Source organism: Vitis vinifera, chromosome 13, assembly GCF_030704535.1.
Source record: "Vitis vinifera cultivar Pinot Noir 40024 chromosome 13, ASM3070453v1".
Classification (NCBI taxonomy): domain Eukaryota; kingdom Viridiplantae; phylum Streptophyta; class Magnoliopsida; order Vitales; family Vitaceae; genus Vitis; species Vitis vinifera.
This window is the reverse complement of record NC_081817.1, coordinates 27,386,715-27,413,808: the sequence shown is the minus strand read 5'-3', so window position 1 is coordinate 27,413,808 and position 27,094 is coordinate 27,386,715. Positions and strand designations below refer to the sequence as shown.

The 27,094-nt window shown below is 30.8% G+C and overlaps 1 protein-coding gene across 3 annotated transcripts; it reads left to right on the top strand.

Moving 5' to 3' along the window:
* Positions 1 to 1,886: 1,886 nt before the first annotated feature.
* LOC100251669 (pentatricopeptide repeat-containing protein At3g53170) lies at positions 1,887 to 15,262 on the top strand. 3 transcript variants are annotated; one of them, XM_010661138.3, is made up of 4 exons: positions 1,887 to 2,379; positions 9,521 to 10,616; positions 10,840 to 10,972; positions 14,683 to 15,262. In XM_010661138.3, exons 1-3 carry the CDS (start codon positions 2,041 to 2,043, stop codon positions 10,860 to 10,862), a joined length of 1,458 nt encoding a protein of 485 aa, XP_010659440.1. In that variant the 5' UTR covers positions 1,887 to 2,040; the 3' UTR covers positions 10,863 to 10,972; positions 14,683 to 15,262. The 3 variants fall into 3 exon arrangements, with proteins under 3 accessions (XP_010659440.1, XP_010659439.1, XP_059598046.1); XM_010661137.3 differs by lacking the exon at positions 14,683 to 15,262 and adding an exon at positions 12,923 to 13,568; XM_059742063.1 differs by lacking the exons at positions 10,840 to 10,972; positions 14,683 to 15,262 and having other exon boundaries at positions 9,521 to 10,768.
* The last annotated feature ends 11,832 nt before the right edge of the window (positions 15,263 to 27,094 follow it).

Sequence of the window (27,094 nt, the reverse complement as noted above, 5' to 3'; positions counted from 1 at the left end):
GACAAATTTTTATTTTATATAATATCAAATAATAGTTTTTAAAAACTGTTCTAAAAAATTATTTTTCGATCCTATTTTTTAGAACTGTTTTTAAAAACAGTTATCAAATAAGGCCACATGCAACCTACTTCTCTTCTTAACTTTATTCACTCTCTTTTTTTAGTTTTTTTCTTTTCTTCTACTTTTCTTTTCTATTTTGTTTTTCTCACATTTTCCCTCAAACTTTCTTGTGACCAAACATAGCAAATGATCTCAAATTCACATTAATCACTAGAATTATTTTCACCTTTTAGCACTAGCAAAATGAACAGCAACAACAACAATAATAATAAAAGAAATGGGTTTGAAAATAAAAGACTAAAAATAGAGAAAATGAATGTTTAAAATGAAAGATAAAATATAGATAAAAAATAAATGCAAGTGAAAAAAATGAAATCAAAATAAGACATTATCAAAAGTCAAAATAAAAAAAATGAAAATAAGGGAAAATAAAATAAGTAAAATCAAGTAAAAAAAAAAACAAACAAACATTACATGAAGAAGGTGTTCGGCAAAACTTAATATTTATTATTTAATGACTTAAGTTAGCTTTAAGTTAAATTATATTTAAATTATTGACTTAAAATTTATTACTTAATACTTTAAATATAAAGATTGTTTAATACATTTAACTTAAAATTGATTTTAAATTAACAAATTGACATATTTATCTTTATAAACAATAATTAAGATAAAAAAATGTTGAATAACAGTAGAAGTCATGGAGTAGTAAAAGTGATCGCGAAGATAACTAATGTCAACATTTTGGATTTCTAGACATAAAAATACATTATAACATGTTGTCACATAGTTCAAAGTTTCAACAAATACTGATGCATATAAATCGACTCATGTCCATCTTAACCATGGGGTACAACAAGTTTAATATGAGAGTTAGTAATGTTGGTATCGTAGAGTTTAATAGTAACCCAAGTTGAAATCAAGTACGAATCATTTGACTTCCCCCAACTCATGAGACAATTCGAAGTTGCAACATCGTGATTCCAATTTAATAATAATGGTAGAAAGAATAAATAATCTTTACATATCTTAAAAATTCTCTTCATCAATCAAGAAAAGTTGTGTTAACACATGATTGGGAATAAGAAACTCAACAATTTATTTTAAAATTATCACATTTTATCATTTTTAATTTTTGTTTTCAAGACATACCAATTATTAAAGATTTGTATTTGGTATTAAAATAAATATGATAATGTCTTAATTTTCTTTTTACTTCTTAAAACTATCATAAATCAATTCAAATGGGTGTTTTTATAACAACTTAGATAATATTAAAAAAATCAAATAAAGGCACATCATAACAATTTGCAAAACCCAAAGAGAGCATAATTTAGCAATTTGATGCAAGCGAGTTAATTCTTTTCATATATACCAATTATATATCAATAATAACATATAATTAATATATCACTGATAATACCTTGAATTTACCCAATATTGATCATTGCGAGGTGGTCCACACCTCGAGGTTTGAATCCCCATAAAGAGTCCTAAGAGTTTAGTTATGAAAGATTCTTTACAAGTTCTATATTAAGAATTTATGAAAATTTTGAAGGTAGATAAATTTTTTTATAACTTTATTTCAAAGGAATTTTACAATATAAAAATTTTAAAGGTTAATCAATTTCTTTTACAAGATTTATTTCAAAAGAAATTTAAGATGTTAGTAATAGAAATATAAAATCATTAAAATGTTTAAAAGGTATATATGTGACATTCTCAACAGGCCTTTCTCACATGAGATTGTCATTTGCCCTTCGGCCCATCAGGCTTAATTGTAATTGGGCCACAGAATTGGTCATAAAGGCTCGACCCATATCTCGTCTGTAACCATTCATCTCCTTACAATATCCAGTATCCTCCGCGACCAGCACAATGAAGCACCGGTGCCTTGCCGCCCCTAAGCTGCACCGCTCATCGTCGTCCTCTGATCACCACCACTTCTCCCTCTGAACCACACTCTCCAAACCCTGCGCAATGGAGCCTCATCTCCTTGACCCCACTAGCCTGCGCTGGTCATCATCCATCCCCTTAACCTACACCACCTGTTCGTTAAAAGTTCTCAAAGAGACCAAGCCCACCTCAAATCCACCATTTTTATTTGTCAGAGCAGGGAAACGGAGTTCCGGAAGTTCCCAAAACGGGCTTCAGAGACAACCTAAGAAGGATCTTTCTCGGATTTTGAGGACAGAGGCGGCAATTAGTGGCATTGAGAGAAAAGCAAATTCAAGAAAGTACAGTACTTTGTGGCCCAAAGCGGTTTTGGAGGCTTTGGATGAGGCGATAAGAGAGAATAGATATGAGTCTGCTCTCAAGGTTTGTGGGTTCTTCTTCTTGTGATTTTTGTCCTTCTTTTTGGCTTTTGGATTTGCGCTGCAATTTTGTTGTGACTTATTGGTTGATGAGAAAACGTCGGGAAAAGAAAGATATGAAGCTTCACCTCTCTCAAGGTTTTGGTGGATTTTTCCTGTTTTTGCTTAGTCCCTTTTTTTGGTTTCTGGGTATGTGCAATTTCGCTTATGGTCTCTATGATTGCTGAGAAAAAGGGAGAAACAGAGTTTTAATCAATGAGAAACTTTACTGGCTAAAGCCAAATAGTTGCTGCAAGGCGGGATAGTAAATAAGATGTTGTGGGTTATCCCGTTTTTACTCTTTTTGAGCTTCTGGGTCGGTCCAATTTTGTTTTTCTCTGTTTGGTCGCTGACAAAATGTAGGAGGAAAAGGAAAAAGTCCTTAATCCAAGTGTTATACTGTTTTTGTTATTAAAAGAAAGGAATATTTGGTTAAAAGGGGCAAAATAAGTTGGTAGGAGGAAAAAATAACCTCATGACTCTTTTTTTTTTAAAGATTAAATTACCCCTAATAAAAATTAAAAGAAAAACCTTTCAAATTCAAAACTAGAAAGGAAGCTTCTCTCTTGAAAGACATCCTCAAAGTATGCTTTGTTTTTTTGAAATACATTATTTATTTATTTTTCTGATTTTCATATTTTTGTTGATTCTCTCTTTAAAAGGATTAAAAAAATTCATTCATTTGATTAAGGTGTGTTTTTTTTTTGTCTAGTTTATGAAAAAACACGGGAGAGGAAGAGAACATAATAAAATGGAAAAGAATAGAGAATATCCTCAAAGGTATGCTTTGTTAGTCTCAAATGGTTTGTTTTTCAGATTTTTGTCTCTTTGTTGATTTAGTCTCTAAAAGGATTAAGAAAGTTTATGCATTTGTAGTGATCGATTTGATAATATTTCACAATTTGACTTAACATTATTAAGAATAAGGGATAAGTACTTTAATGAGGAAAATAAGATTCGTAGTGATTGAATAGAGAAGGTTTTCACCTTATTATGTGATAAAGGAAAGAAAATAAACATAAAGAGGACAAAAAAAGAAGGCAAAGTTAAAGTGATAAATCAAATCTTGATGAAGACATTGTAGAGTCATGCCCGCAGGGTACCTTGTGGCCTCCCACAGTACGATATGTGTATGACAAGTTTAACGACTTGTTAAGTGCGTGGGATCTGGACTGGTTTACTAGCCGAGTCCATCCGAAGGCAAAGTTAAAGTGATAAATCAAATCTTGATGAAGACATTGTAAAATTAACATTGTTATACTTTGTTGAGTATGTTCTACTAGGAAATAAGGGAAAGAATTTGATAAATTTACAATGGATTCAACTTGTTGATAGTTTAAAGGAGTTCAACAAGTATCTATGGGAGAAAATTTGCTATGAGAGAACATTAATTGGGTTACAACTTACCGAATGTAGTCAGACGGAGATTAGAAAAGATTCAAAGAGACTTCCTTTGGGGTGGGGGTAATTTGGAGCGAAAGCCTCATCTAGTAAGATGGGAGGTAGTGTGCTTAAGTAAGAAGAAAGGGGGCTTAGGGGTAAAAAACCTATCTATTCTCAACAAGGTCTTCTTGCTAAGTGGAATTGGCGTTTTGCTAATGAGAGAGAGGCTTTATGGAATCAAGTGATTAGAGGGAAATATGGAGAAGAGAGAGGGGGTTGGTCCTCTCTGGAAGTGAGAGAGGCTCATGGCTTGGGGTTGTGGAAAGGGATAAGGATGGATTGGGAATTAGTGAGCAATAGGTTGGTCTTCATTGTTGGTAATGGGAGGAGGGTGAGGTTTTGGAGGGATAAGTGGTGTGGGGATTCTCCTTTGTGTTCGTCCTTCCCGTTTCTATTTGCTTTGACTGTTGATAAGGAAGAAAGTGTGGCAGATGTTTGGGACTCCTTGGCGGAGGGGGGATGGGAGGGTTGGAATCCATGCTTTTTAATAGCTTTCAATGATTGGGAGGTAGAGGAAGCGTCAAGTTTTAAGGAGTGGTTACATCGTAACAGAGTTATTGAGGATGTGGAGGACATGGTATCCTGGACTGAAACTAAGAGTGGTAAATTCTCGATTAAATCTTTATACTTGGCCCTTGAAGCGGGGTGTTCGATTCGGTTTCCTTCAAGCCTTATTTGGAATGAGAATGTGCAGCACAAGATTAGTTTTTTTGCATGGGAGGCTACGTGGGGCAAAGCTCTAACCTTGGACAAGGTGCAGAAAAGAGGATGGGCTTTGGCAAATAGATGTTTTTTGTGCCTTGAGAATGAGGAGACCATAGACCATCTCCTTCTTCATTGTTCAAGAACAAAGGTTTTATGGGATCTTCTTTTTACTTTATTTGGGGTATCTTGGGTGTTGCCTTCTTCTGTTAAAGAAACCCTTCTAAGCTGGCATGGTTCTTTTGTGGGCAAAAAGCGCAAGAAGGTGTGGAGAGCGGCTCCTCTACACATTTTTTGGACGGTTTGGAAGGCGAGGAATTGTTTGGCTTTCAAGGATGATATGTTGTCAATTCAAAGATTGAAATACTCTTTTATTCTTTCTCTTTGGGCTGAAACAAAATTGTTCATAGTTGATTGCCCTCTAACTATAGCTAATTTTATCGATTGGATGGGCTCTAATTAGGGTTGTATTTTGGGGCTTTTTGTTTTTTTAGCGTTTTCTTGAAGGTGGGTGTATAGGTTTGTGTATCTTGAGCCACCTTCTTGGTGTCTCTTTTTTTAATAGAATCTCTTTTACCTATCAAAAAAAAAAAAAAAATTAATTAATTGGGTTACAAAAGATTTTGGACAAAAGAATGTCAAAATTTGTGGAAAAAAAAGAAGAAAAAGGGAATGCAATCTATGAAGCATATGCCTTTCAAATTTGGGCGTATGAAGTCATTTCATTACTTGGAATAAAATATGCAAGTCACATTAGTAGAAGTTTTCCCAAAATTTTTTATTGGAGAGGTACTGCATCTCCAAAATACACCTAAGCTTCAATCCTTGTGTTTATAGTCAAATGTAAGTTATGTCTTAATATTTGTTGACATTTGCTTTCTTATTTACATAACCATATTATTATTATTAAATAGTTTCTTTCTACTTTGAATTAATAGTTATTTTTGCATTTCATACTCATTTCCACACTAGAAGAACATAAACAAGAGTATGTGAAATGTATTAAACTAGCGGGTGAGTCAGGTGATGCCTTAGAAGATGATGTGAATGATTGGGACTATCGCCTTCTTTTCCACCTTTCATTGTTGTAGCAACAGCAGTAGTATAGGTTGCTGATTCCTCATGATCTTCAAATTGAATCTGCAACATATACTTTTGTTGTTATTGCAGCAATGAAACATAAAAAAAGAAGGTAATAGTCCCAATCATTCCCATCGTCTTCTAAGGCATCACCTGACTCACCCTCTAATTAAAAATAATTCATATACTCTTGTTCATACTCTTCCAATGTAGGAATGAATATGGAATAAAAGGATAAATATTAATTCAAAGTAGAAAGAAACTAGTTAATAATAAGAATATGGTTATGCAAATAAAAAAGCAAATATAAAAAAATATTAAAACATTACTCACATTTGACTCTAAAAATAAGGATTGAAGCTCAGTGTACTTTAAAATTGCAGTCCCTCTCCAATTTAAAATTCTAGGGAAACTTCTACCAACGCGACTTGCATATTTCATTCCAAGCAGTGGAATGACTAAATACGCCCAAATTTGAAAGACATGCTTCATAGGTTGCATTTCCTTTTTCTTCACATATTTTGATATTCTTTTATCCAAAGCTTTTTGTAACCTAAATAACGTTCTTTCATAGCAAATTCTCCCCCATGGATACTTTTGAATTGCTCTAAACTATCAACAAGTTGAACCCATTGTAAATCTATTAAATTCTTCCCTTTCTTTCCTAGTAGAACATGCTCAACAAAGTATAACAATGTTAACTTTATAATGTCTTCGTCAAAATTTGATTTCTTACTATACTTTGCCTTTTTTTTTTATCCTATTTGTGCTCATTTTCTTTCATTTTTCATATAATGAGATGAAATCCTCCTCTAATCGATCATTACAAATCTTGTTCTCCCCATTGAAGTATTTATCCCTTATTTTTAATGATATTAAGTCAAATTGTGAAACATTACCAAATATCAACCCAGTGATCAAAGCAAACTCCAAGGCACTAAATCTTAATCCTTTTGAGTAAACAAGTATCCACATCTTATCTTCTTTTTTTTTTTTAATGTTATATTAGCATAACAACATATTATGAATAATTTGAGCATAAAATTTCAAATCAGTCATACCTAAGAAGTGGCCAAAACAAGATGTTTTAAACATCTGTAGTTGGGTTTGATTCAAGTTTTTTTTTATGTTCTCAATGGCCATAATATAGGATAAACAAACGACCTTGGATAGGAAGTGATCTTCATTACGTATTTTTTGTATGAAGATTGTTGAAAAAGTGACAGTTTGCAAAGTCACACACATTGTGCTTTCATATTAAGAAAATATATTAAGAGTTAAGAACAATGAATATGAACTAAAATAAATTATAAAAAATTTAACCACTTCTACTAAAATCAAAATACTAATTCAATCAATTCTAGTGTAATCAAGTTTGAAACATTTTAATCGAGAACTAAACCAAAGTTATGTTATTTGTCAATGAAATTTAAAACTAATTAAGTTGAGGTGAAATTGTTTTTATTAAAAACTTAGCCTTAATTAATTCCTTTGTAAATAAAACTTAACCATGGTGTAGTCTATGTGAATATTTTGATATACATATAAAAAACTTCATCTAATTAGTTTGTTATTTATGGCAAACTTGAAATACAATATCATTCGTAGACTTATTACCTAGGTTTAACTTATTTCAGATCTTAATTTTAGCATATGAAAAAACAATGGATATCTATTTTTTTATTGAAGGAGTAATCTCATATGCAATAATCATCAACACATTAAATTCCTAATTAAACCTTCTCATCAGATTCTTCAATATTTTCCATTAAAAATGAGTTGTTTACTTTCTAAGATGATCGCATTTGAAGTTATTCAAGATTGCAAATCTAAGTTTTTTTTCCTTCAAAAATAAATATAGAAAAAGATTCAAATAACAATCACAAAGTCACTTGTTAAAATCCACAAGTTTATGCTAAGAAAGTAAACAATATAGATGTCAAGAGAGAGAGTGATATATGTATATATAGAGAGAGTTTTTAAATGCTTGGTTCAATAATCTGATATGTAAACCTCATTTGGAAGATGATGGCAAATTTAATTAGTAAATAACAAAACTGTATCTTCACCCTACTATCAAAGAAATATGCCTTAAAAGTAAAGTAATATCCAATAGTCAATACAAATTATGTTTTTTTACAAAAAACAAAATATAAAACCACAAGTAAATTACTGTAGGTCACTATCAATTTTTGCATAAACTGAATCTTGAACAAGGAAAACTAGAAAAGTTTTTTCTTTTCAATTTTTTGATAAATCAAATTAAAAACAATAAAAGGGAACAAAGCAAAGAGCTCGAGATCAAAACAATACCTAAAAAATAACCAAATACTAGAAATCTAAAATGCACAAAAAGAATAACTATAGTTTTGAGAGTTCAAAATCAAAGATGAATAGGCTAAGAAATTTAAGAAAACTTTTAAAATTTATGGTTAACAAATTGTGAAGGCCTCATTACCTTCTCCTACATTTTTTCATAAACTATTTGGAAAAAAAAACACCTTAATCAAATGCATGAACTTTCTAAATCCTTTTCGAGAGAGAATCAACAAAGAGACAAAAATCTAAAAAACAAACTATTTGAGAATAAGAAAGCGTACCTTTGAGGATTCTTCTTAGTTCTCTTCCACTTTGTTTTGTTCTCTTCCTCTCCTGCGTTTTTTTAGAAACTAGACGGAAAAAAGCATACTTCAATCAAATGCATGACCTTTCTGAATCCTTTTAGAGAGAATCAACAAAAATAAAAAAATTTGCAAAAAAAGTTTAGAAATACAAAGCGTGCCTTTGAGGATGTCTTTTAAGAGAGAAGAATCCTTCATTCTTTCTTTCGCTTCCTTTCTGGTTTTGAATTTGAAAGGTTTTTTTTTTTTTTTTTTAATTTTTATTAGGGGTAATTTAGTCTAAAAAGGGAAATACCAACTGATCTTGCCCCTTTTAACCAAATATCCGTTAAGCCAAATAGTTGGTGCAATAAGAGAGAATAGATGGGAGCCTGCTCTCAACCTTTGTGGTTTATCCTATTTTAACTCCTTTTTAGCTTTTGGGTATGGAATTTTCTTATGCTTTGTTTGGCCTGATTAAGCAAATACAGAAATTAAGATTTTGGCTTTTGGGATTTTCATTTTATTGGGAGTGTATAAATAAAAACCCAATTGAGCAGAGTTTTGAAATCATTGAAAATATGATCCAGAATTTTCAGTTCTCCATTTTTTCATTCTTATCTTTCAGTTTTCTCAGCAACCAGAACTTGAAATATTTCAGAAACAATATTAGAAGCAAGAGGAGATTGTGAAAGAGGTTTCATCTCTTGTAACAACTGAATTTGTGGATTTATTTTTTCTTTTATTGTGATTCCCTGCTGTTCCTCATTTCTCTTTAGAAACAAAAAGAGTTTCCATTTTATTGTTGGTGAAAAAGAACTTAAATTGCATTGAATTTTTTATGAAAGAACTGCTACATCTTCTGATTGAGTGCTCCAACTCATTGAACCTCAATGGCATGTCAAACATCTTCCTTTCACTTTAGGAAAACATGGCAGCTGTTCCATTAATTTAGAACGCTTAGATATTTCAGAACATATCCTATGAAGAATATGTCGCATATTAAGTAGGAAAAAAAAAAATTATTTCTTCATTGAATATGAGAACTGTATGAGAATTTTCTTAGCTATTATAGTAGTTATTGCTGGCCTTATGTTGGCAAACCGATATACAGGTTAAGTCCAGGTAGCAATTATTTATAATGGCATGGACTGTTTACTTGGAAAATATTTAGTATGTTGGCATCTATATTTGAGTGTTTTTGTTGATATCTTATTTGCGTAGTTTAAGATTTCTTTGTTAACTATTTTGGAATTAAATAAAATCACTGTTCATTAATAGATTTTTGGACTTCTTCGTAAACAACATTGGTATGAGCCAAGATGCCAAACATACACGAAGCTCTTGATGATGCTTGGCAAGTGCAAGCAACCTGAGCAGGCAAGCCTGCTGTTCGAGGTCATGCTATCTGAGGGGCTCCGACCCACTCTGGATGTTTACACTGCACTTGTAAGTGCTTATGGTCATAGTGGCCAACTCGACAAAGCATTTTGTACAGTTGAGGACATGAAGTCAGTCTCCGACTGTAAACCAGATGTATATACCTATTCTATTCTTATTAAATGTTGCACCACACTTGGCCGTTTTGACCTGATTGAACGCATTTTCACTGAGATGTCATATCTTGGAATTGAATGTAGCACTGTGACATACAATACAATAATTGATGGATATGGTAAGGCTGACATGTTTGAACTGATGGAGAGCTCATTAACAGAAATGATTGAAAGTGGCACATGCCTTCCGGATATTTTCACTTTAAATTCTTTTATTTGGGCTTATGGGAATAGTGGGCAGATTGAAAAGATGGAGAAGTGGTATGATGAATTTCAGCTCATGGGGATAAGGCCAGACATTAAGACATTTAATATCCTGATCAGATCATATGGGAAGGCATGCATGTATGAGAAAATGGTGTCTGTTATGGAGTTTATGAAGAAAAGGTTCTACTCCCCAACTATAGTTACTTTTAACATTGTTATTGAAATGTTTGGAAGGGTTGGAAATATTGAGAAGATGGAGGAGTTCTTCCTGAAAATGAAGCATCAAGGAGTAAAGCCTAACTCCATTACCTACTGCTCTCTTGTTAGCGCATACAGTAAAGCTGGGTATTTAAAGAAGGTTGATTCAATATTGAGGCAAATTGAAAATTCTGATGTAACTCTAGATACTCCATTTTTCAATTGTGTCCTCAGTGCTTATGGTCAGGCTGGTGATGTAGAAAGAATGGGTGAATTGTTCTTGGTTATGAAAGAGAGGAAATGTAAGCCTGATAATATCACTTTTGCCACTATGATTCAAGCCTATAATGCCCAAGGCATGATTGAAGCTGCACAAAATTTGGAGGTTAACATGATTACCACCAAGAACAAATCAGGTATCTTTCATTGCATTCTGCCACTCAAAAAATCTTCTTTTTTGCCAGTGTGAAGATTTTTTGTATTGAGTTTTAAACCTGAAAAGACTTCTCTTTAATAAAAACCTTAGTATTGTTTAATTTGAGAAATGAATACAAAGTTTAGCATTGTTTAATTTGAGAAATGAATACTGTCATATCCATGTAACGGGATACATGATATCACTTTATTTTATTTACTCAGGAACAAGGTTGATCGGATGCTAATGTATTAACTAATGAGGACAAGCAACCTTCTATAATTGAGAACTCTAATTTGTGATATGTTCAGAGCAGGAAAGAACAATTTATTGGCTTTGTGACCGCATCTGCAGCAGGTAATCATTGTAGCCTATTTTCCTGCTTTTATAGGTACTTGCATGGGACATTCTTTGACATGCTGTTGATCTCCCTATCTGGAAGCCAAGAAACTCCTAGAGAACTTTCAAAGCCATACCCGTTTTATCTCCATATTATTTGAATGTAAACATGTTTCCATTCAAAATGAGTGAATTTGTATTTAAAGCTAATAAATTATGACTTTAGTAGCTCAAAACAAACTAGAAATAGGCTTATACTATGTTTTCTTCTTCTAGGGTGGTGGATTTGAAGTTCCTCCAGTTCACTTTTAGATTTTTTGAACAATAAAAAGCTTAAAAGTGTAGCCCATACTGCCCATGGGAGGGTGGTATCACAATAATTAGATAAGTAAATTGATGGGGGGAGGAATTGAGCCCAAGACCTTTAGTTAACCTAAGCTCCGATACCATGTTGAACAACCAATTTTCCTAAAAGCTTAAGTTGTTAGGATTTGGGTTCACAATGTATATCATGCTTCAACAAGGTTAATAGTATTATATTTCAAGATTTTTTTTAAAAAATTCGTATAGGTTTCGTTGATTCTTTTAGTTGCATGTCCAAATGAGTTCATCTTTAAACAAGATAAACATTTATGTGATAAAGATCTCAACTTTGTGTGGAACCTTTGAATACCAGTGGTATTCTAATAATTAGAATGGACATTTATTTAATTATCACTTACTATTGTAAATTTGCATAACCCAATTAGGGATTTTACCCTATGGAAATGAATTAAGTAATTCAGTGTTGTTGTCATTGAATCATATGCTTTTGTATTGATCCTAAAAATGTTTGAAACCAAAGCAAGAAGAGACTTGATACAAGTTTATTGTCTTTTAAATTTTGCCCATGTCTTGAAAGACTAACATCCTAAAGAACAAGAAATAAAGGACTCAAAAAATAAGAATGAAATATTTAATGACCCTAAAATAATAAAGAAGCTCACACAACTTTAGGGAAGATGATATCAAAATAGAAATGACCCCAGGCTATGGAAGGAACATTAACTGAATGCTCTGGTGCTTATAGACTCCTCAAGGAACTCAAACTTAATGGAAATTTAAAGGTTTTGTAAAAAATCAGTGAAATGACTCTTATTGAGAATATACTGTACAGACATGATCTCTTTCCCTTGATAAACTCAAGAATAAAGTGATTAGGAATGTTTTTATTTAGTGCTAGACTGTTGGTATGAGATTTTTAGAGATAATAACAACATTATATCACAACCATAGTACATTAATCCTATCAAAAAGAAAAAGAAAAAAGAAAAAAAAGAAGATCAAGTATTTTCTTTCTTCTTCTTCTTTTTATTTTTATTTTTAATTCTTCTTTTTCCTGATAGATACTGCTTTTTCCTTTATGTCCCAAGGACTCGAACACAAAACCCCTCATACTGGCACCCAATCCCCTACCACTGGAGGCCTCAAGCATTGACTTGCAATCAAGTACTATGAGTTACAAATGACAATTCTATATAATGCATGAGCTACATCCTTGCTTAAAGTGTCTTTGCTGAGCATTGTGCTAGTGCTTATAGGTGTGCATGCATGCTTTGCAGAATTTTGATCGTGAGATGATCACACCTTCTATTTGTTTGGCTTGTAGTCTTAGGAAAACAGTTTAGAATAAGAACATTGCATGCTACAAATCAGCAAGATGATACTTTCAGAAGTTTTTACGCTTAAAAAATTCAAAAGCACATGTGATAGACACAAATATTTGAGCCAGAAATATTTGTAGGGCAATATGGCATAACAGAACCATTGATGACGTCTCTTGATTAAAAACTTCTCATATGTTGTACATGCTCCATTCACATTATTAATGCAAAATTTCCAGGCTTTTAGAAATCGTTTATTTGTCCAAGAAATGAAGCTATAGGGTCATTTTCCCCTTAACTTTTGGGCTTCTTCAAACGTGCTCAGGTGAACCTCAATACTGCTTCAAAACATATCAGTTGGACCAACAAAGATTGCAGATTGGGGGTCTTCTCTCAAATCTGAAGCACCTCTGCTGTCCATGCAATGCTGACATTAGTGAAGTGCAGTGTTGTTCTTAACCTCTGGAGATCTATACAAGAGCCCTCCATTTGATTAGAAGATAGGCCTTCAAGTAAAGAAAGAACACTACATAGATGGAAAGGAGGGTGGGAAAGAGTCGCTAGATCAGTATGAATCAGATTTGCTATGATATCATGTAACGAGATCCAGAAAAAGAATTTGAGAATTCACCAATATATTTTTCTCATGAATAATGAAGGGGGAGAAGCAGAAGTTTGGGTTTCTGCTGCAATCTGTAGTTACCCTTTAGCAATGGACTACACTCATGCTTCTAACAGTTTCTGTTTCAACTAAAGCTACAAGCCTTTCTCAGTTTTATTAGTTTGAAGTTTTAGCCATTTCCTGCACAAAATTGTATTATTTTGATTTATTTTCTGGGATTCTTTTTTTGGATGTTACATCCTGGGATTTCATAGTCAACTTAGGATTTAACTGTTGCTTAGATTGAGCTGTAAAACACTGTTTGAGATGGGTGAATCATGTGTGAGGCAAATTTATAGCCAAATGATAATGTTGGTGCAGAAAATCCATAATACATATTTCTACTAGGAGAAATGCAGGATAAGTCTTCAATCCGATTGTGTTGGTTACTTGACCATTTTGATGTGATCAATAAGATGAGGAGAATGGTTTCTATCCAAGGTTTTCAATGGTTAAAATCCTTTAAACAAGTTTGTTCTCCTAGAAAGAGTGGAATGGGAAAATAGGAGCTGTAGCCAACTACAAGTATTGTAATGAGAGCTTTTGTTGAGTTGATTATGCACCTCCTTTCATTAGCATCAATGGGCAATCATCTCAGCATCAATTTAGCAAAATTAGGGTTAGAATAGACTGTAGTTCACCTCAAGAATGGCTATTTTTTCCTAAGTTTGATTATTCATTAGTAGGGAGTCAGTGAAGTTGATTTTTACACAGAACTAGAACTGGCTGAATGAACCAGAAGAATACCTTTTCAGTGCTATGTTAGAGGTGTATGACCAGTAATGACTTATGCTAGAAACTGTTTGGCAGTTGAGAAACAAACTCATAAGATTAGCACAGCAGAAACGAGAACGTGAAGAGTGATAGTGCCAAAGCATGATAGGATTATTGAAAAAACGTGCTTTTAATGGATGTGGTTAAAGATGTTGTAACTGGTTAAGGATTAGGTAGACTAGGGGATGCTTTGATTTGAGATGGTGACAGAGAGATATGCTGGACCCAGAAGATGCTTGGAAAAGAAAAATGAAAAATGTGGCCCTAGGTGATGTATGGAGTAAGATAAGTTGTGTTCTGCTGGCCCCCATATAGTTTGAAAGAGCTTTTATGGTGTGTATATTTTGCAGTCCCTTCAGAAAATGGGGGATATGAAGGAACCCAGACCCCATTACTGGGCCAGTCACCAGTGTTTGGTGAGGGTGAATCTGAGCCATACGTGTCACCCTGACCAGGACCAAAATATTCGGGTTGGGTGCACTGTGACCTAACCCAAACTCTACCTAGTCGCACCCTCTATTATGGGTGGACTGCTTTCTGTTATTTCCCCTTTTTCATCATACTCGCATTTTTCATTCACTCCTTTTCATCTTTTGCATATTTTTCAACTGAAAACAGATAACTGATTTGTGTTCATGCATCTGAAACAGGTTCACTATCACCAGGTGTCACGTCTTCGCCTCTTATTCCCATGTAGACAGAATCAAGCCGCTTCTATAGAGGACAAATTCAGAGATACAATCATAGGTAACCACCAGTCACTAGTGATTCTGCAATTGAATTCAACAGTGGGATCATAGTGGTGTGTTCTGGTAACCTCACTTGCACTAAGCACACAATGTCTGACTGAAGAAACTCTAAATGGAAGACCTTGTCAACCTCTGGTTTTGCTGCTCCATCACCAAGAAACCGAGGACACCGATCAACCCATATGGTCCAATCTCATAATATAATGGTTTTTTAATTATCAAGTTTACATCATGGAATCCCCAGGACATGAGAAGGAAAAGAATCGGCTAATGTATGGACATTTGCATACTGTATATCATTGAATTGTGAAAAAAATTCAAACAGAATATGGGCTTTTACTTTTAGTGTCTTGGTTCATGTACACTATGGTCTTATGTGCTGCAAATTCTCATTCACGGTCCAAAATGTATGATGATCTCAGAGAAGCTTTTATTCTGTAAATCATTGTAGTAATGCTGCTATGACTAAATACATTTACTATTGCTGTTGTTTAGCCAACTAACAGATTAAGATTTGAATGCCATACATATCCTTTTAGGGGAAGGGCATTTTGGTCTTTTTGCATATACGATCCGTAAAGCAGTTTACAAGCAAGGATGACAATGAATCCAACCTGGTTTTGTAGAAGGACAACTGGAAAACAAAAACATAAAAACATGAAAAATAAGTGCATGAAAAATGGATATGCACAAAAACAGGAGGATGAGAGTGTGAAACTGCAGAAAATTTCAAAACAAAATCATAACAGAGTGGAGGATAGGGACATTTTCTAGTCAAAAACTCCAAAAATTCTAAAGGAGATGGCAAAAGATGAAGTTGACCTCCATGAAGCTTCTAATGGAGCAATCAACAAACTAACAATGACTGGAAGTTATTGAAGCAATGATGACCAATGGAGAGATCATCATTTTCATGTGTGAAAATGAGCCCCAATCTTGACCCTTTTTTTCCTCCCAACCCCAATGCCTTTGGACACTTTGTGAGACTTTGGAGCAACTTTGAAGGGGCTTGGTGTTTGGTAAAGTACCATAATTGGATTGGGATCATCACTTTGAGAGAGCCATAGCCCCACCTATGTGGGTTTTGGATTTTGAGTTTGAAAGTTTTCAAGTTAGAGTCATTTTTCAGTCGCTTTTCGACCTCATTTGAGGCTAATAATTGAACTCCCTTGTCGGACCCCACAAAGTTATGGAACTTAAAAATGGTTATTTTGGCTATAGTCACTTTGATAAGATGGAAATACTATTTCATTTGAATGAAATATAGTTGATAGGAAATGAATCAAATATATATAATAAATTTATGATAAGGAATCATAAACCCTAATATAGTTTGAAAAGTATGAAGGGTAGTTGGTGGGCTTCATCGCGGTAAAACTCGAAAAATCAATCCACATGATTGGACCTCGAAAAGGCCCAAGTAAACTTACACAGCCCCAATCCTTTCGGTCCAGATCAAAGCCCTAATTACTCAAAAGGAAAAAAAAATTGAAAATGAAAATCATTAAAAGAAAATTGATATTTTCCTAGGAAAATTACATGTATATCCTAAAACCCCAATAAATAAAAGTCCGTAATGACCATTTTGCCTCTTTGTTTCCTTTTCAAATACCCCAAAAATGACTAAAATGCCCATTGCTAAATGTCAAAGTTTTTCCTTGAAAAAAGACCAAGTTTGAACTTACACAAACAAAAAGTTGATGCCAAACCACATCTTTGGCCCCAAAACTACGGTTGGATTCCTCCTTGTGATGAAATCATATGTCATGCAATTCTTTCTTCTGCTCTTCACACGGTGGGCATGTCATGTTTCTCATGGAACATTTTCTTTGTAGACCTTAAATCAGCCTAATTCAATGTGAATGAAATAATATAAGATTTTTTTTTCTTTGGGATTTCAAAATGTTTTACAAGGTGTTGAATCTGTGAGCTTATTATAAGCTGTTTCAACTAAGACATAATAAAGGAGCATGATATTTCCCAAGAAGGGTTGCAGTCATCTTGGATTTGCTATATTTTTTTTTCCTAGGTTCCCAAACGACCCCAACTGGCATAGAGAGTCATATTAGGTTTCCCATTTTTTTTTCTAGGTTCCCAAACAACCCCATGTGGGATAGAGGTGGAAGAAGCAAATTGGCTACTATATTCCTTTCATTTTCCTCCTTTTGCCACTATTCCTACTGTTCCATTGAACTTTGTGGTATATGTGCTTATCAAATTGCAACTACTACCACTATTATTTTCATTTGCTTGGTATATGCTCACTTTCTCTCATCCAACTTCATGGTATTTTGAAAATTTGTTCCTCTTTATCCTTTCTTTTTGTGGTGTTCCTTCTCCAAGGCACCAAAATATCCCTTTTTTGGATTGGTATTTAGGTATTGATGCAATGCTTGGAATCAAGAGCTCAATTGTACAAATAATAGAAGAGAAAAGGATAAAGTGATTGAGAATGGTTTGAATGCTTTGTTAAGTTTAAATAAAGCAAAACCAAAGTTTTAGTCAAAAGAAAGCTTCATAAGTTCCTCTAATGGAGTGGGAAGACTTGGTCATCAACTACCCATTGAAAGCATTAATTTAGAGTTAAGAGGAGAATAATTTGAAGTTTTTAATAAATAATGCTTTGTTTCAATCTTTGAAAAGGGGAGAGGAAGAAAATTTTCCTCTTGAAGTAATATTTAACTTATTTCTTATCAAAAAGTTGGAATAAAAAATAAAAATAAAGCTTTAAATAACAAATTCTTAAATTTTTTTCTTCTTGTTCACCTTTTGGAATAAAGTATCTGATAAAAATATTATTATGTTGGTGCGATATCAACTTGAAAAAGAGAAACGGTCCAATATGTTAACAACACCATATTATTGTATTTCATGCAATATTATATTATTATTGATTCATATTGTGTTAGTTCATGAAAATGATTGACAGGTTATTTGATTAAAAAAAATTAAAATGTTTTTAAGAGCTAAAAACAAAAATTCTTTTAAATTCAAATCAACATAGCACTTTTTATATGGATTTTTAAAATAAATAATTCCTCTTAATATTTTTTAATGAATCTCTCATTGTAAATTTCTTTATTTCAATAAACAATTACTAAAATTTTAAAATAGGACTAATTGTATTGGTTTTTTTTATTTTGAATAAATATTAGAAGTAAAAAAAAAATAGATGTCAAATTACAACATTTATAAAACAAATGAATAAAGAAGGGTTTTTTTTTATCAATGAGGATTTGTTGGTATGAATTTTGTAGATAGATGGTTGAACAATTTGAAGGAAAAATAATTGGATTTATAAAGTAAAAAAAAATATAAAAGAAAAAATTAACTTCATTTTATGCATTAAATTCAACCATTTATTGGACGACACATAGTTCATTGATATCATATCGATAATAGGCTTAGTAACACAAAGTTACTCATACTTTTTATAGATGTCTAAAGAAGAATGATTTTTGATGACCTTTAAAACATTTGTTAATAATTTTGTCGAGAATGATAGTAACCCGACTCTAAATCACATCTACTAATTTAACAGTATAAAGTTATCTATTTGTTTAAAATGTTTAAAGAAAAATGATTTGTGATGATCTTCAAAAAAATTATTAATAATTTTTTCAGGAATCATAATAGTTGGATTGTGTATGATTATATCCACTACCTTAAATAGTATAAAATTGATTACACTTTCGTAGAAACATCTAAAGAAAAATGATTTATTATGACTTTTGAAATATTTGCCGATGGTCTTGTCGAAAATCATAGTAATTGGGCTTTAAAAACATTTAAAGAAAAATTATTTATGATGACCTTTGAAATACTTGTCAATAGTCTTGTCGAAAATCATAGTAATTGGGTTCTAGTATCACATCAACCACTAAATAGCACAAAGGTGTTTACTTTTCATAAAAACCTTTAAAGATGAATGATTTGCAATAATCTAAATCATACAATTTGGGCAATAACATCACATCAAATAACTTGATAGGTGGTGTATGTTTTTTTTACTTAATTCTAAATAGAATCTTAATGCTTAATAGCATTAAATATTAGGTTGTTTGTTTTTATAGTATTTTATTTCTATTAAGTATTAAAAAGTAAAAAAAAAAACCAATATGTTTTTTTTCTATTTAGAAAAAGCTACATATTTTAGCTTTTTCTATTTAGTAAAAAGTTTATAATAAGTCATGAAAGAGTAAAAAAACAAACAACCTAAATTTTGAAAACAAATTACTTTTAGCAAAAAGCCAAAAAAACAAACACCACCTAAGTTATCTGTACTTTATTATAAACATCATACAGGGAATTATTTATGATAATCTACAAAACATTTATTAGTAATAATATTAAGTGGGTATTTGGTAAACTAGTTTAATAACGTAAAGTGACTTAATGACTTAATTTAAATCATTAAGTAAATTAAGTGTATTTGGTAAAATAACTTAATGATATGACTTAAAGTAAAAAACAACTTTAAGAAATAAATATAAACAATTAACTTTTTTTATAAAGCCACATCTTTATTTTACTTTTTTATCTTATTTGTCATAATTATTTCCACGATCTCTTTTGTTTCTTTACACCTTCATTGTTACTCGACTTCTTTTACCTTAGTTATAATTTATGATAATAAATATGTAATTTGATGATTTAGAATAAATTTTAAATTAATTTTGTCAAACAACTTTAATACTTAAAATAAGAATTAAGTAATAAATTTTATGTCAATAACTTAAGTATAATTTAACATAAAGTTAACTTAAGACATTAACTAATTAATATTAAGTTTTACCAAATACTCCCTAAAAATTAGAACAATAAGGTTATCATATCTTGTCATAGTACAAAATTATTTACATTAAAAACATTTAAAGAAAAATGGTTTATAACGATTTTCAAATTATTAATTAATAATTATATTCAGAATCATATTTGAAAAATTAGAGGTAAAATAAAAAAAAAACAAAAACAACACAATGTCCCCTATGATTCAACTTTAATGAAATGGTTTTTTTTGACCTTGTAACCCTATCCCATTGAAGGATGCTTTCAATCTACATATGGGCAATTGTTTTTTTATTTATTTTATTTCTTTCTTTTTTTCTTTTTCTTTTTTGTCCTTGGTTATAATACAAGCATTGTCCCCAACATGCTGGGAATTTTTCTAGATTTAGCACATTGATTCCAAATTTTTATGGTTTAAGAAAAGTCTTCGTGCCGTCAATAATGTACAAATAATTGGACCAAGTTGATACCAAAATCTAATAATGGTATGCTATATGCATGGTAGCTATTAATTGAATCAAGTTATGAAAGGTTTCAATGAGGTAACAATTTTTACCTGACCGTTGTGAAAAAGTACACCCTAATGTCACATCATATTTCCAAAGTTTGGTAACATGTCACTAAATAAAAATGCGACCTTCAAGATTTTATTTTAATTTCATGTTATGGAAAATAATATCGTAAAAATCTCGACCTTTTTCATTAAACACTAATCGACTATCGAATAATATAGTTAAAATCCGATCCAAGATAATTTAAATGTGATTGTCACAATTATTAAATGATTTTGTACTTATATATTACATTGTTGATAACATCAAAATTTGTCGAGAATAGATCTCAAGTCATGTTGACTCTTATTTTTAGTGTAACCTTCTTTTAAACACAAACTTCAAAAGAAAAGAATCTATCTTTATAAATTTTGTTTATTGAAAATTTTGCCGACATCGGATAATTGAGTATTGAATAAGCTTGATTCAACATCAATCTATTTTACACATCAACTTAGACAAGTATTAAATTGCGACTATGATCTCATATTCGGTTTTCATGGTTTTAGAAGCTAGGGTTTGGTGATCTATACCATCTATATTTTAGATGATATGATATATTTTTTTCTTATTCGAATAAATTATTTTTAAAAATAATTTTTTAAATAATGAAAAATTATATTTTAATTTACAAGTGTGTTTAATAATTTTTTTTTCCTTTTTTCAATTATAAATAAGATTAAATTATTCTCATTAAATGATTTTTAAAAACTATTTTAAAAAATACTAGTAAATACATCCTTTATTTTTCATTCCAGTGGTGGAGGTTTCTAGTACAATTCCATGTGCCAAATATCCACTTTGCTTTTGGTTTTCTATTTTTTTTATTTTTTATTTTTTTATAAATCAAATTAAATTATAAATAAAAATAATATTTTGTGAAGGAAAATAATTAGATTCTATTATGCTTTGAAAATTGTTCTTGAAAACTATTTATGTACTTTAGAATAAGAAATAGTTTTTCAACTCAAAAATACGTTTGAGAAATTTTTGATAGAAAATAGTTTTTTAAAAACTTATTTTGAAAATAATTTATTTTCTAAAATAAATTTAAGGTGTTTCCAATTGTCTTTTTAAAATATTTTGAGTAATAATTGAAAATATGAAAAACACTTTAAAAACTTTTGTATTGTAAGTACATAATAAGTTTATAGAGAACTAATTAAAAGAAATGTTTTTTATTATTTGAATTCACAAATAAAATTTTGTTTCAGAAACCAATTGAGAATTATTTTTAAGATTAAAAACTATTTTTAAGTATCATTATTAAAAACTATTTTTTATCAATATTTTCGAAAATATTCTCAAATAGACTCTTAGGATCTATTTAGTAACTGTTTTTTAAAATAATTATAAAAAAACTATTTTTTATAATAATTTTAAAAAAAAATTGTTTTCTTATATTTTGTAGAAAAGAAGTTTATTTAAATGTTTGTATAATTATTTTTGAAAACGGTCCTTACAAAACAAGTAAAAATAATTTAAAATAATTCTCTAAAAACATAAAATCATTTTTAATTGTCAAACAAGTTTTTCAAATTTTTTGTTTTGGCAAACATAAAATTGTTTTAAAAAACAATTACCAAACAAGACCTAATTTTTTTAAAATGTTTTATCAGATTGCTTTCTGTAACTATATTGTACACACATAAATACAGAAAAGGTAAATTTTTAGCATTCTGATTTTCTTTTGTAAAAAAATTTTCTACTCTACATCTTAGCCATCACATATTTCAAAGTCTATCATAATAGTTAAATTTAGGTGATTAAATCAATTCTTATCATCAAAAAGTGAAAGTGTGCTACATCCATTCATAGATAAAATAGCCAAATCTACAAGATGGAAAGTTGATAGCAAAGTTGATAGCAAGCCAACGATAGCAACCACAATAATTTAGATGAGAAATGTTAATGCACCACCACTTTAACCATCTTGTTAGGTGATAGACGACAAAGAGATAAGTAAAACTTTTGTGTTTAGTATGAAAAAATTTTGGAATATCAAACAAATATCGTCTCAAACTCTAAGTTTGAATCATTGATGTGAAACGCAAAATCTAAACTATTAAATAAAGATAAAAAATAAAATTTAAATACAAATAAATGAGACCTAAATATAAACAAATGAAATTATCATCCTCGTAGATATTTCTTTTAATTAACATTTTTCTATAAAATACCAAAAAAATAATTTTTCTTCTATTCTATGTCCCGTCAAGATTTGTCATGTAAGTTTATACTAAAGAAATTATCATAAAAATGATTATGTATGTAATACTATCCTATTACTAATAGTAATTTACACTTTCAAAAACAAAATAATTATATCCCACACAATAAAAAACAAATCTTACCTATATTAAACCTCTATTCAATTTTTTTTTTCTTCACTGTTGAGTGATGGATGTGGAGAAATGACAATAATTGAATTGGTTGCATTCATTTTCCCAAGAGGGACAAAATTTTGATCATACTTAATTTGCTCCACACAATGAGGGGTATGATTGGTATGAACAGAGTTTTGTTACCCTAATTTGGGTCCATCTTAGGTCATGAACCCTTAATGGGTAGTCCCATTGCCACCACATTGTCTGTACCCTACCCTATGGTTCAAAATCTTGTCTATCTAGCATGGTCCAAACCCTTGAAATCTAATGCTCTCTGAGAGAGACATTGTAGATCAAATTTTTGAGGCTAGGGAGAATCTTGAGAAACAAACATGGTAGGTGATATGGATCATATCCCATGACACTTTAACTTTTAGGGTTTTAGGTTGAAAAAGTTGACCTAATATTATCAAATATTTTGGAAATGAAATTAATAAATCATTTAATAAAAGAAGATATTGACAACAGTGAAGTTACTTGAATGATTGTATAATTTTTTTATTTTATATTTATCTAATATTTGTATTGTTTAGATAGAAGAAAAGATCGTAATATTCTTTTTGTACGAACTATCTGAATAAGATTTTTAACAAACATACATGTGATCATGTCTCCTAGAAAGGTGACTCGAAGATAATATCATTTAAAAATATTTTTAATAATCACTACTTAAAACTTGTCTCTTCCCACATTGTCCACCCGAGCTTAACCAAATTTAGTTTCATTACTACTATTGTTTTTCCACTAAATGTTAGTTGATAATAATGTTAATCATGCCACGAAAACTCATTATAAAGAATTATTTTTTGAAAAAAAAATTATATATTATTCCTAACATGTTATTATCACATACAATGTATCATATCATATCTTGTTTAATTTTTTCTTAATTTAATTCAGTTTTGTTGTCCTTCGTCTTTTTCATAAATAAAGATGATTAGTCTAATTTCTAAATCCCTCGAATCTAGACATCACCGTCTGACCACGACCCTCGACAAAACTACTATTTGTAACAAAGATTGTGATCAAATACAACAAAAAATAGGTTAAATCATATCCAATTGTGGTAGCAATTTCTTCTCATATGTTATTGTCATCCGAATATTAATGTCACCTTTTCTTAGAAAAATGCCATCACAATGTGACTCAGCAATTCTTCTTTTGCCCTTTTTTTTTTTTTGGTAAAGTCTTAAACTTTTCCTTTTCCAACTCTTTGCCCATACAACTAGCCTATCCCTATTGCTACGATTTGTCGGTGACAAGCATTAAATGCAAGGCTTGTCATTTTATGGCGCGTGGAGGGCACGCTTGGCTATAATTGGATGGGGTTTACACCTTGTCTCCTTGACTTATAGGATGGTGACAAGTAGGGACTTGTTTGTGGTCCACCGTCCGATTTGATTTGAATTGGATTGTCACTTAGTATGACTCACCATGCTATAAGAAAATTCAGAAATGCAGGAAAAAAATTATTATTTATGTGGAAATCAATTTAGTTTTCCCCTGCCTCAATAAACTTGTTCTTAGAGCATTTGATTTTATTCATTTTGAAACTAATGAGCTATGTCGGTTTTAAAAATGTGTTTATATCGTGAACAAGAATTCATTTTATATATATATATATATATAGATTGTAAATCTGCAAAATCAGTTTTACAAAAGGATGTTAAAAATATAGCTTCTAAACATATTTTTGCTAGATGGCAAGCTATTTTAAGCAATTTTGATTTTCAAATTGAGTATATTAAAGGAGAAAATAACTCAATCCCTGATTTCCTAACTCGTGAATTTTTGCAGGATTCACAAGACCATGGCCCCCAAGAAAGACAAACAACCTTTTAGGTCCATTAAACCTACAGATTCTAAGAATTCCCATTCAGCTCTTTCTGAAAAATTCATGTCATTTTATTATGACCATTTTGAAGTAGCAAGTTCTTCCAGCCATTTCAATCATCACATTCCTTCAGCATCCCCTAGTAGGGATATAGATTCAAGCTCGGAATCTCTACCTTTTGTGAAAGATTCCTTCCCCACAAATCCATCTTTTAACAATACTAACACTTTATCTGATTATATCAATTGCATTTTTGAATGGCAGGTAAGGTATGAGATTCTTGAAAGGAAACTTGAATTAGTTGACTTTCATAAGCTCATGTTAAAAGTTCAAGCCTCATTTTCCCCACTGGAAAATGGTGAGAATAAGCATTCTACCCCACTGGTGAATGATAAATTGAGTGAGGAAGAGTTGGGTTACCGTATGCTACGAATGTATCATCGTAAGACAGAGAATCTATACTCTCTTAAGCCAGATCTACGTCTCCTAACTTTGGAAAAGGCTAAGTCCTCAGCAGAAGAAAGACAAATCTTCATCTCTTCATACCTCCAGGATCTTCATCTTTATCTTTCTACCAATATTGGTCTTAAGGTCCCAGGATTAAGCTTGGTTACTGATAAGGAAGTTGATGATTCAAAAATTTGCAGAATGATTGAAGAACCTTTCCAGTACCAACAAGGCATCAAGAAAATGATTTGCAACTGCAACAAAAATTTCACAATCAGTCATGTTTGCTTGGACTTACAATACTATTCGCCAATTAGCATCAAATTCAAGGGTGAAGATTTATTATTAACTCCAGAAAAGCTTCTGGACCATGGTTTGGTTCATCAAATCATCTGTTCTGATCCCAACCAAGTTTCTCAGTTTAGAAGAAAAATTGCTCTTGGTCTAACCCAAGGTTTTAAAATGAACAAGAAATTCGCAGACGCCATCATCATCAGCAAAGCTCCTGAGTGGGTTTCTAGTGGCAAGCTTATTCCAGCTCAGCACATTGTTTCTCTTCACTATCAGAATAGGAGACCTACTCGACTATCTTACCCTCTGCTATTTTTTGATATTTGTGCTGAACCCATTATTAAGCAAATCAAACACTGGAGAGCCAAAACTATTTGCAGGGATTTTGAGGCTTTTCCAGGAAATATGGGACATCTTATTGCTGCAGATTCCTGTCATCAAATTTTCTGTGGCAAAAAGTTAGACCCTCTTCCAGCCATGACTATTATTGAAGATATCAAGCTTCTTGATGAACATCGTAAAGATTACTCTTGATGGCCTATCAACAAGAATATTTTCTAGCCAAGCAGTTTTCAGCAACAAAAGCAACCTGTCATCTGTCCTCTCAGCCGAAAGCAAGATTCCAGGTCAAAAGTCAATAGTGATACAGTTCCCTCTTACTGTTCACTATTACTATTCAAGCACTATTCAAGCACGGGTCTACTATTCATGATTACTATTCAAGATTCCTTTTTTGCCTATTTAAAGAGGCTAGGTCCTCATTTGTAAGCACGTTCAATTTTTAGGCTCCTATGCTCTCCCTTCTCTCTTCTTTCTCTCTCATCATGTAACCTCTTCAAGCTTTCAAGCTTTCTTCAAGCTTTCCTACCTTTGTTCATTGTAAGATATTTCTCCTTATATACAATATAAGTATGTTTTGATTACCTCCTATATGGATGGTTTTTAATTAAGTTTTATTTTCATTTTCATTTTATGTTCTTATACCTCCTACATGGATGGTTTTAATTAAACTCTATTTTTTATATATATATATATATATATATAACAATTTTTCTTATTAACTAATGTAAGATATCATAATATATAATAAAAAAAAAATTTATTAAAGCTATTAGGACGGTCTAATAATATTTACAAATACGATAATAAAATCTTTTTTTCTATATTTTTAATCCACATAATAATGTTAGGTCAGTACCACATGAATATACTTTAGGTTTTATGATTTATGTACATTTAAACAAAAATTTGTTGGAAAGATAGCTAAAAAACAATTGGGAGCGATTTATAAGGGTTATAAAAGAGAGAAATTTTGAAAAAGTGGAAGAGAAATAAATAAATAAACTAATTTTATAGTGTTCTGACTTGCAAGGTTGAATATTAAGGATGTTCGGAATTATAGTTTCAAACAATGTATGAATTTGTTCGATCATATGATTTTAAAACAATTTTTTAATTTTTAAAATAGAAAACTGTTTTAAAATTTTTTTAACATTGTTTCATAATTGTTTTCTTAAAACAATTTTTAAAAATAAAATGAAATGAAAAACAATTTTTAGAGAAAAAGTAGAAATTGTTTTCAATTATTTTTAAAAATAAAATAAAAACATGGATCAATTTAATTATGTTTTTTGAAACTTGTTTTTTAAAAACTATTTTTAAGTTAAAAAATAAAAAACTATTTTCAAAAAATATGATCAAATATATCCTAATTTTAAAGGTATTTTGATTATTTTACTAAAAATACTTTAATTTTTTTAAGTGATTTTTTTAAATTTTATCAAACTCGAATGTAATTTCAAACATTCTGAAATATTTTTAACCATTTTAAAATCAATTTCAAACATTATTTTTAAGCAAATTTGGATTAAAAAAAAAAGCATAAATATCCTAAAAAAAATTCAAATTATAATAAATAATTTGAATCGGAGCAAAATTCATGTCAACCATTGTTTATTAAAAAATAAAAATAATAAAATAATAAAATAATAAATAAAATAAAATAAAAAAAATAA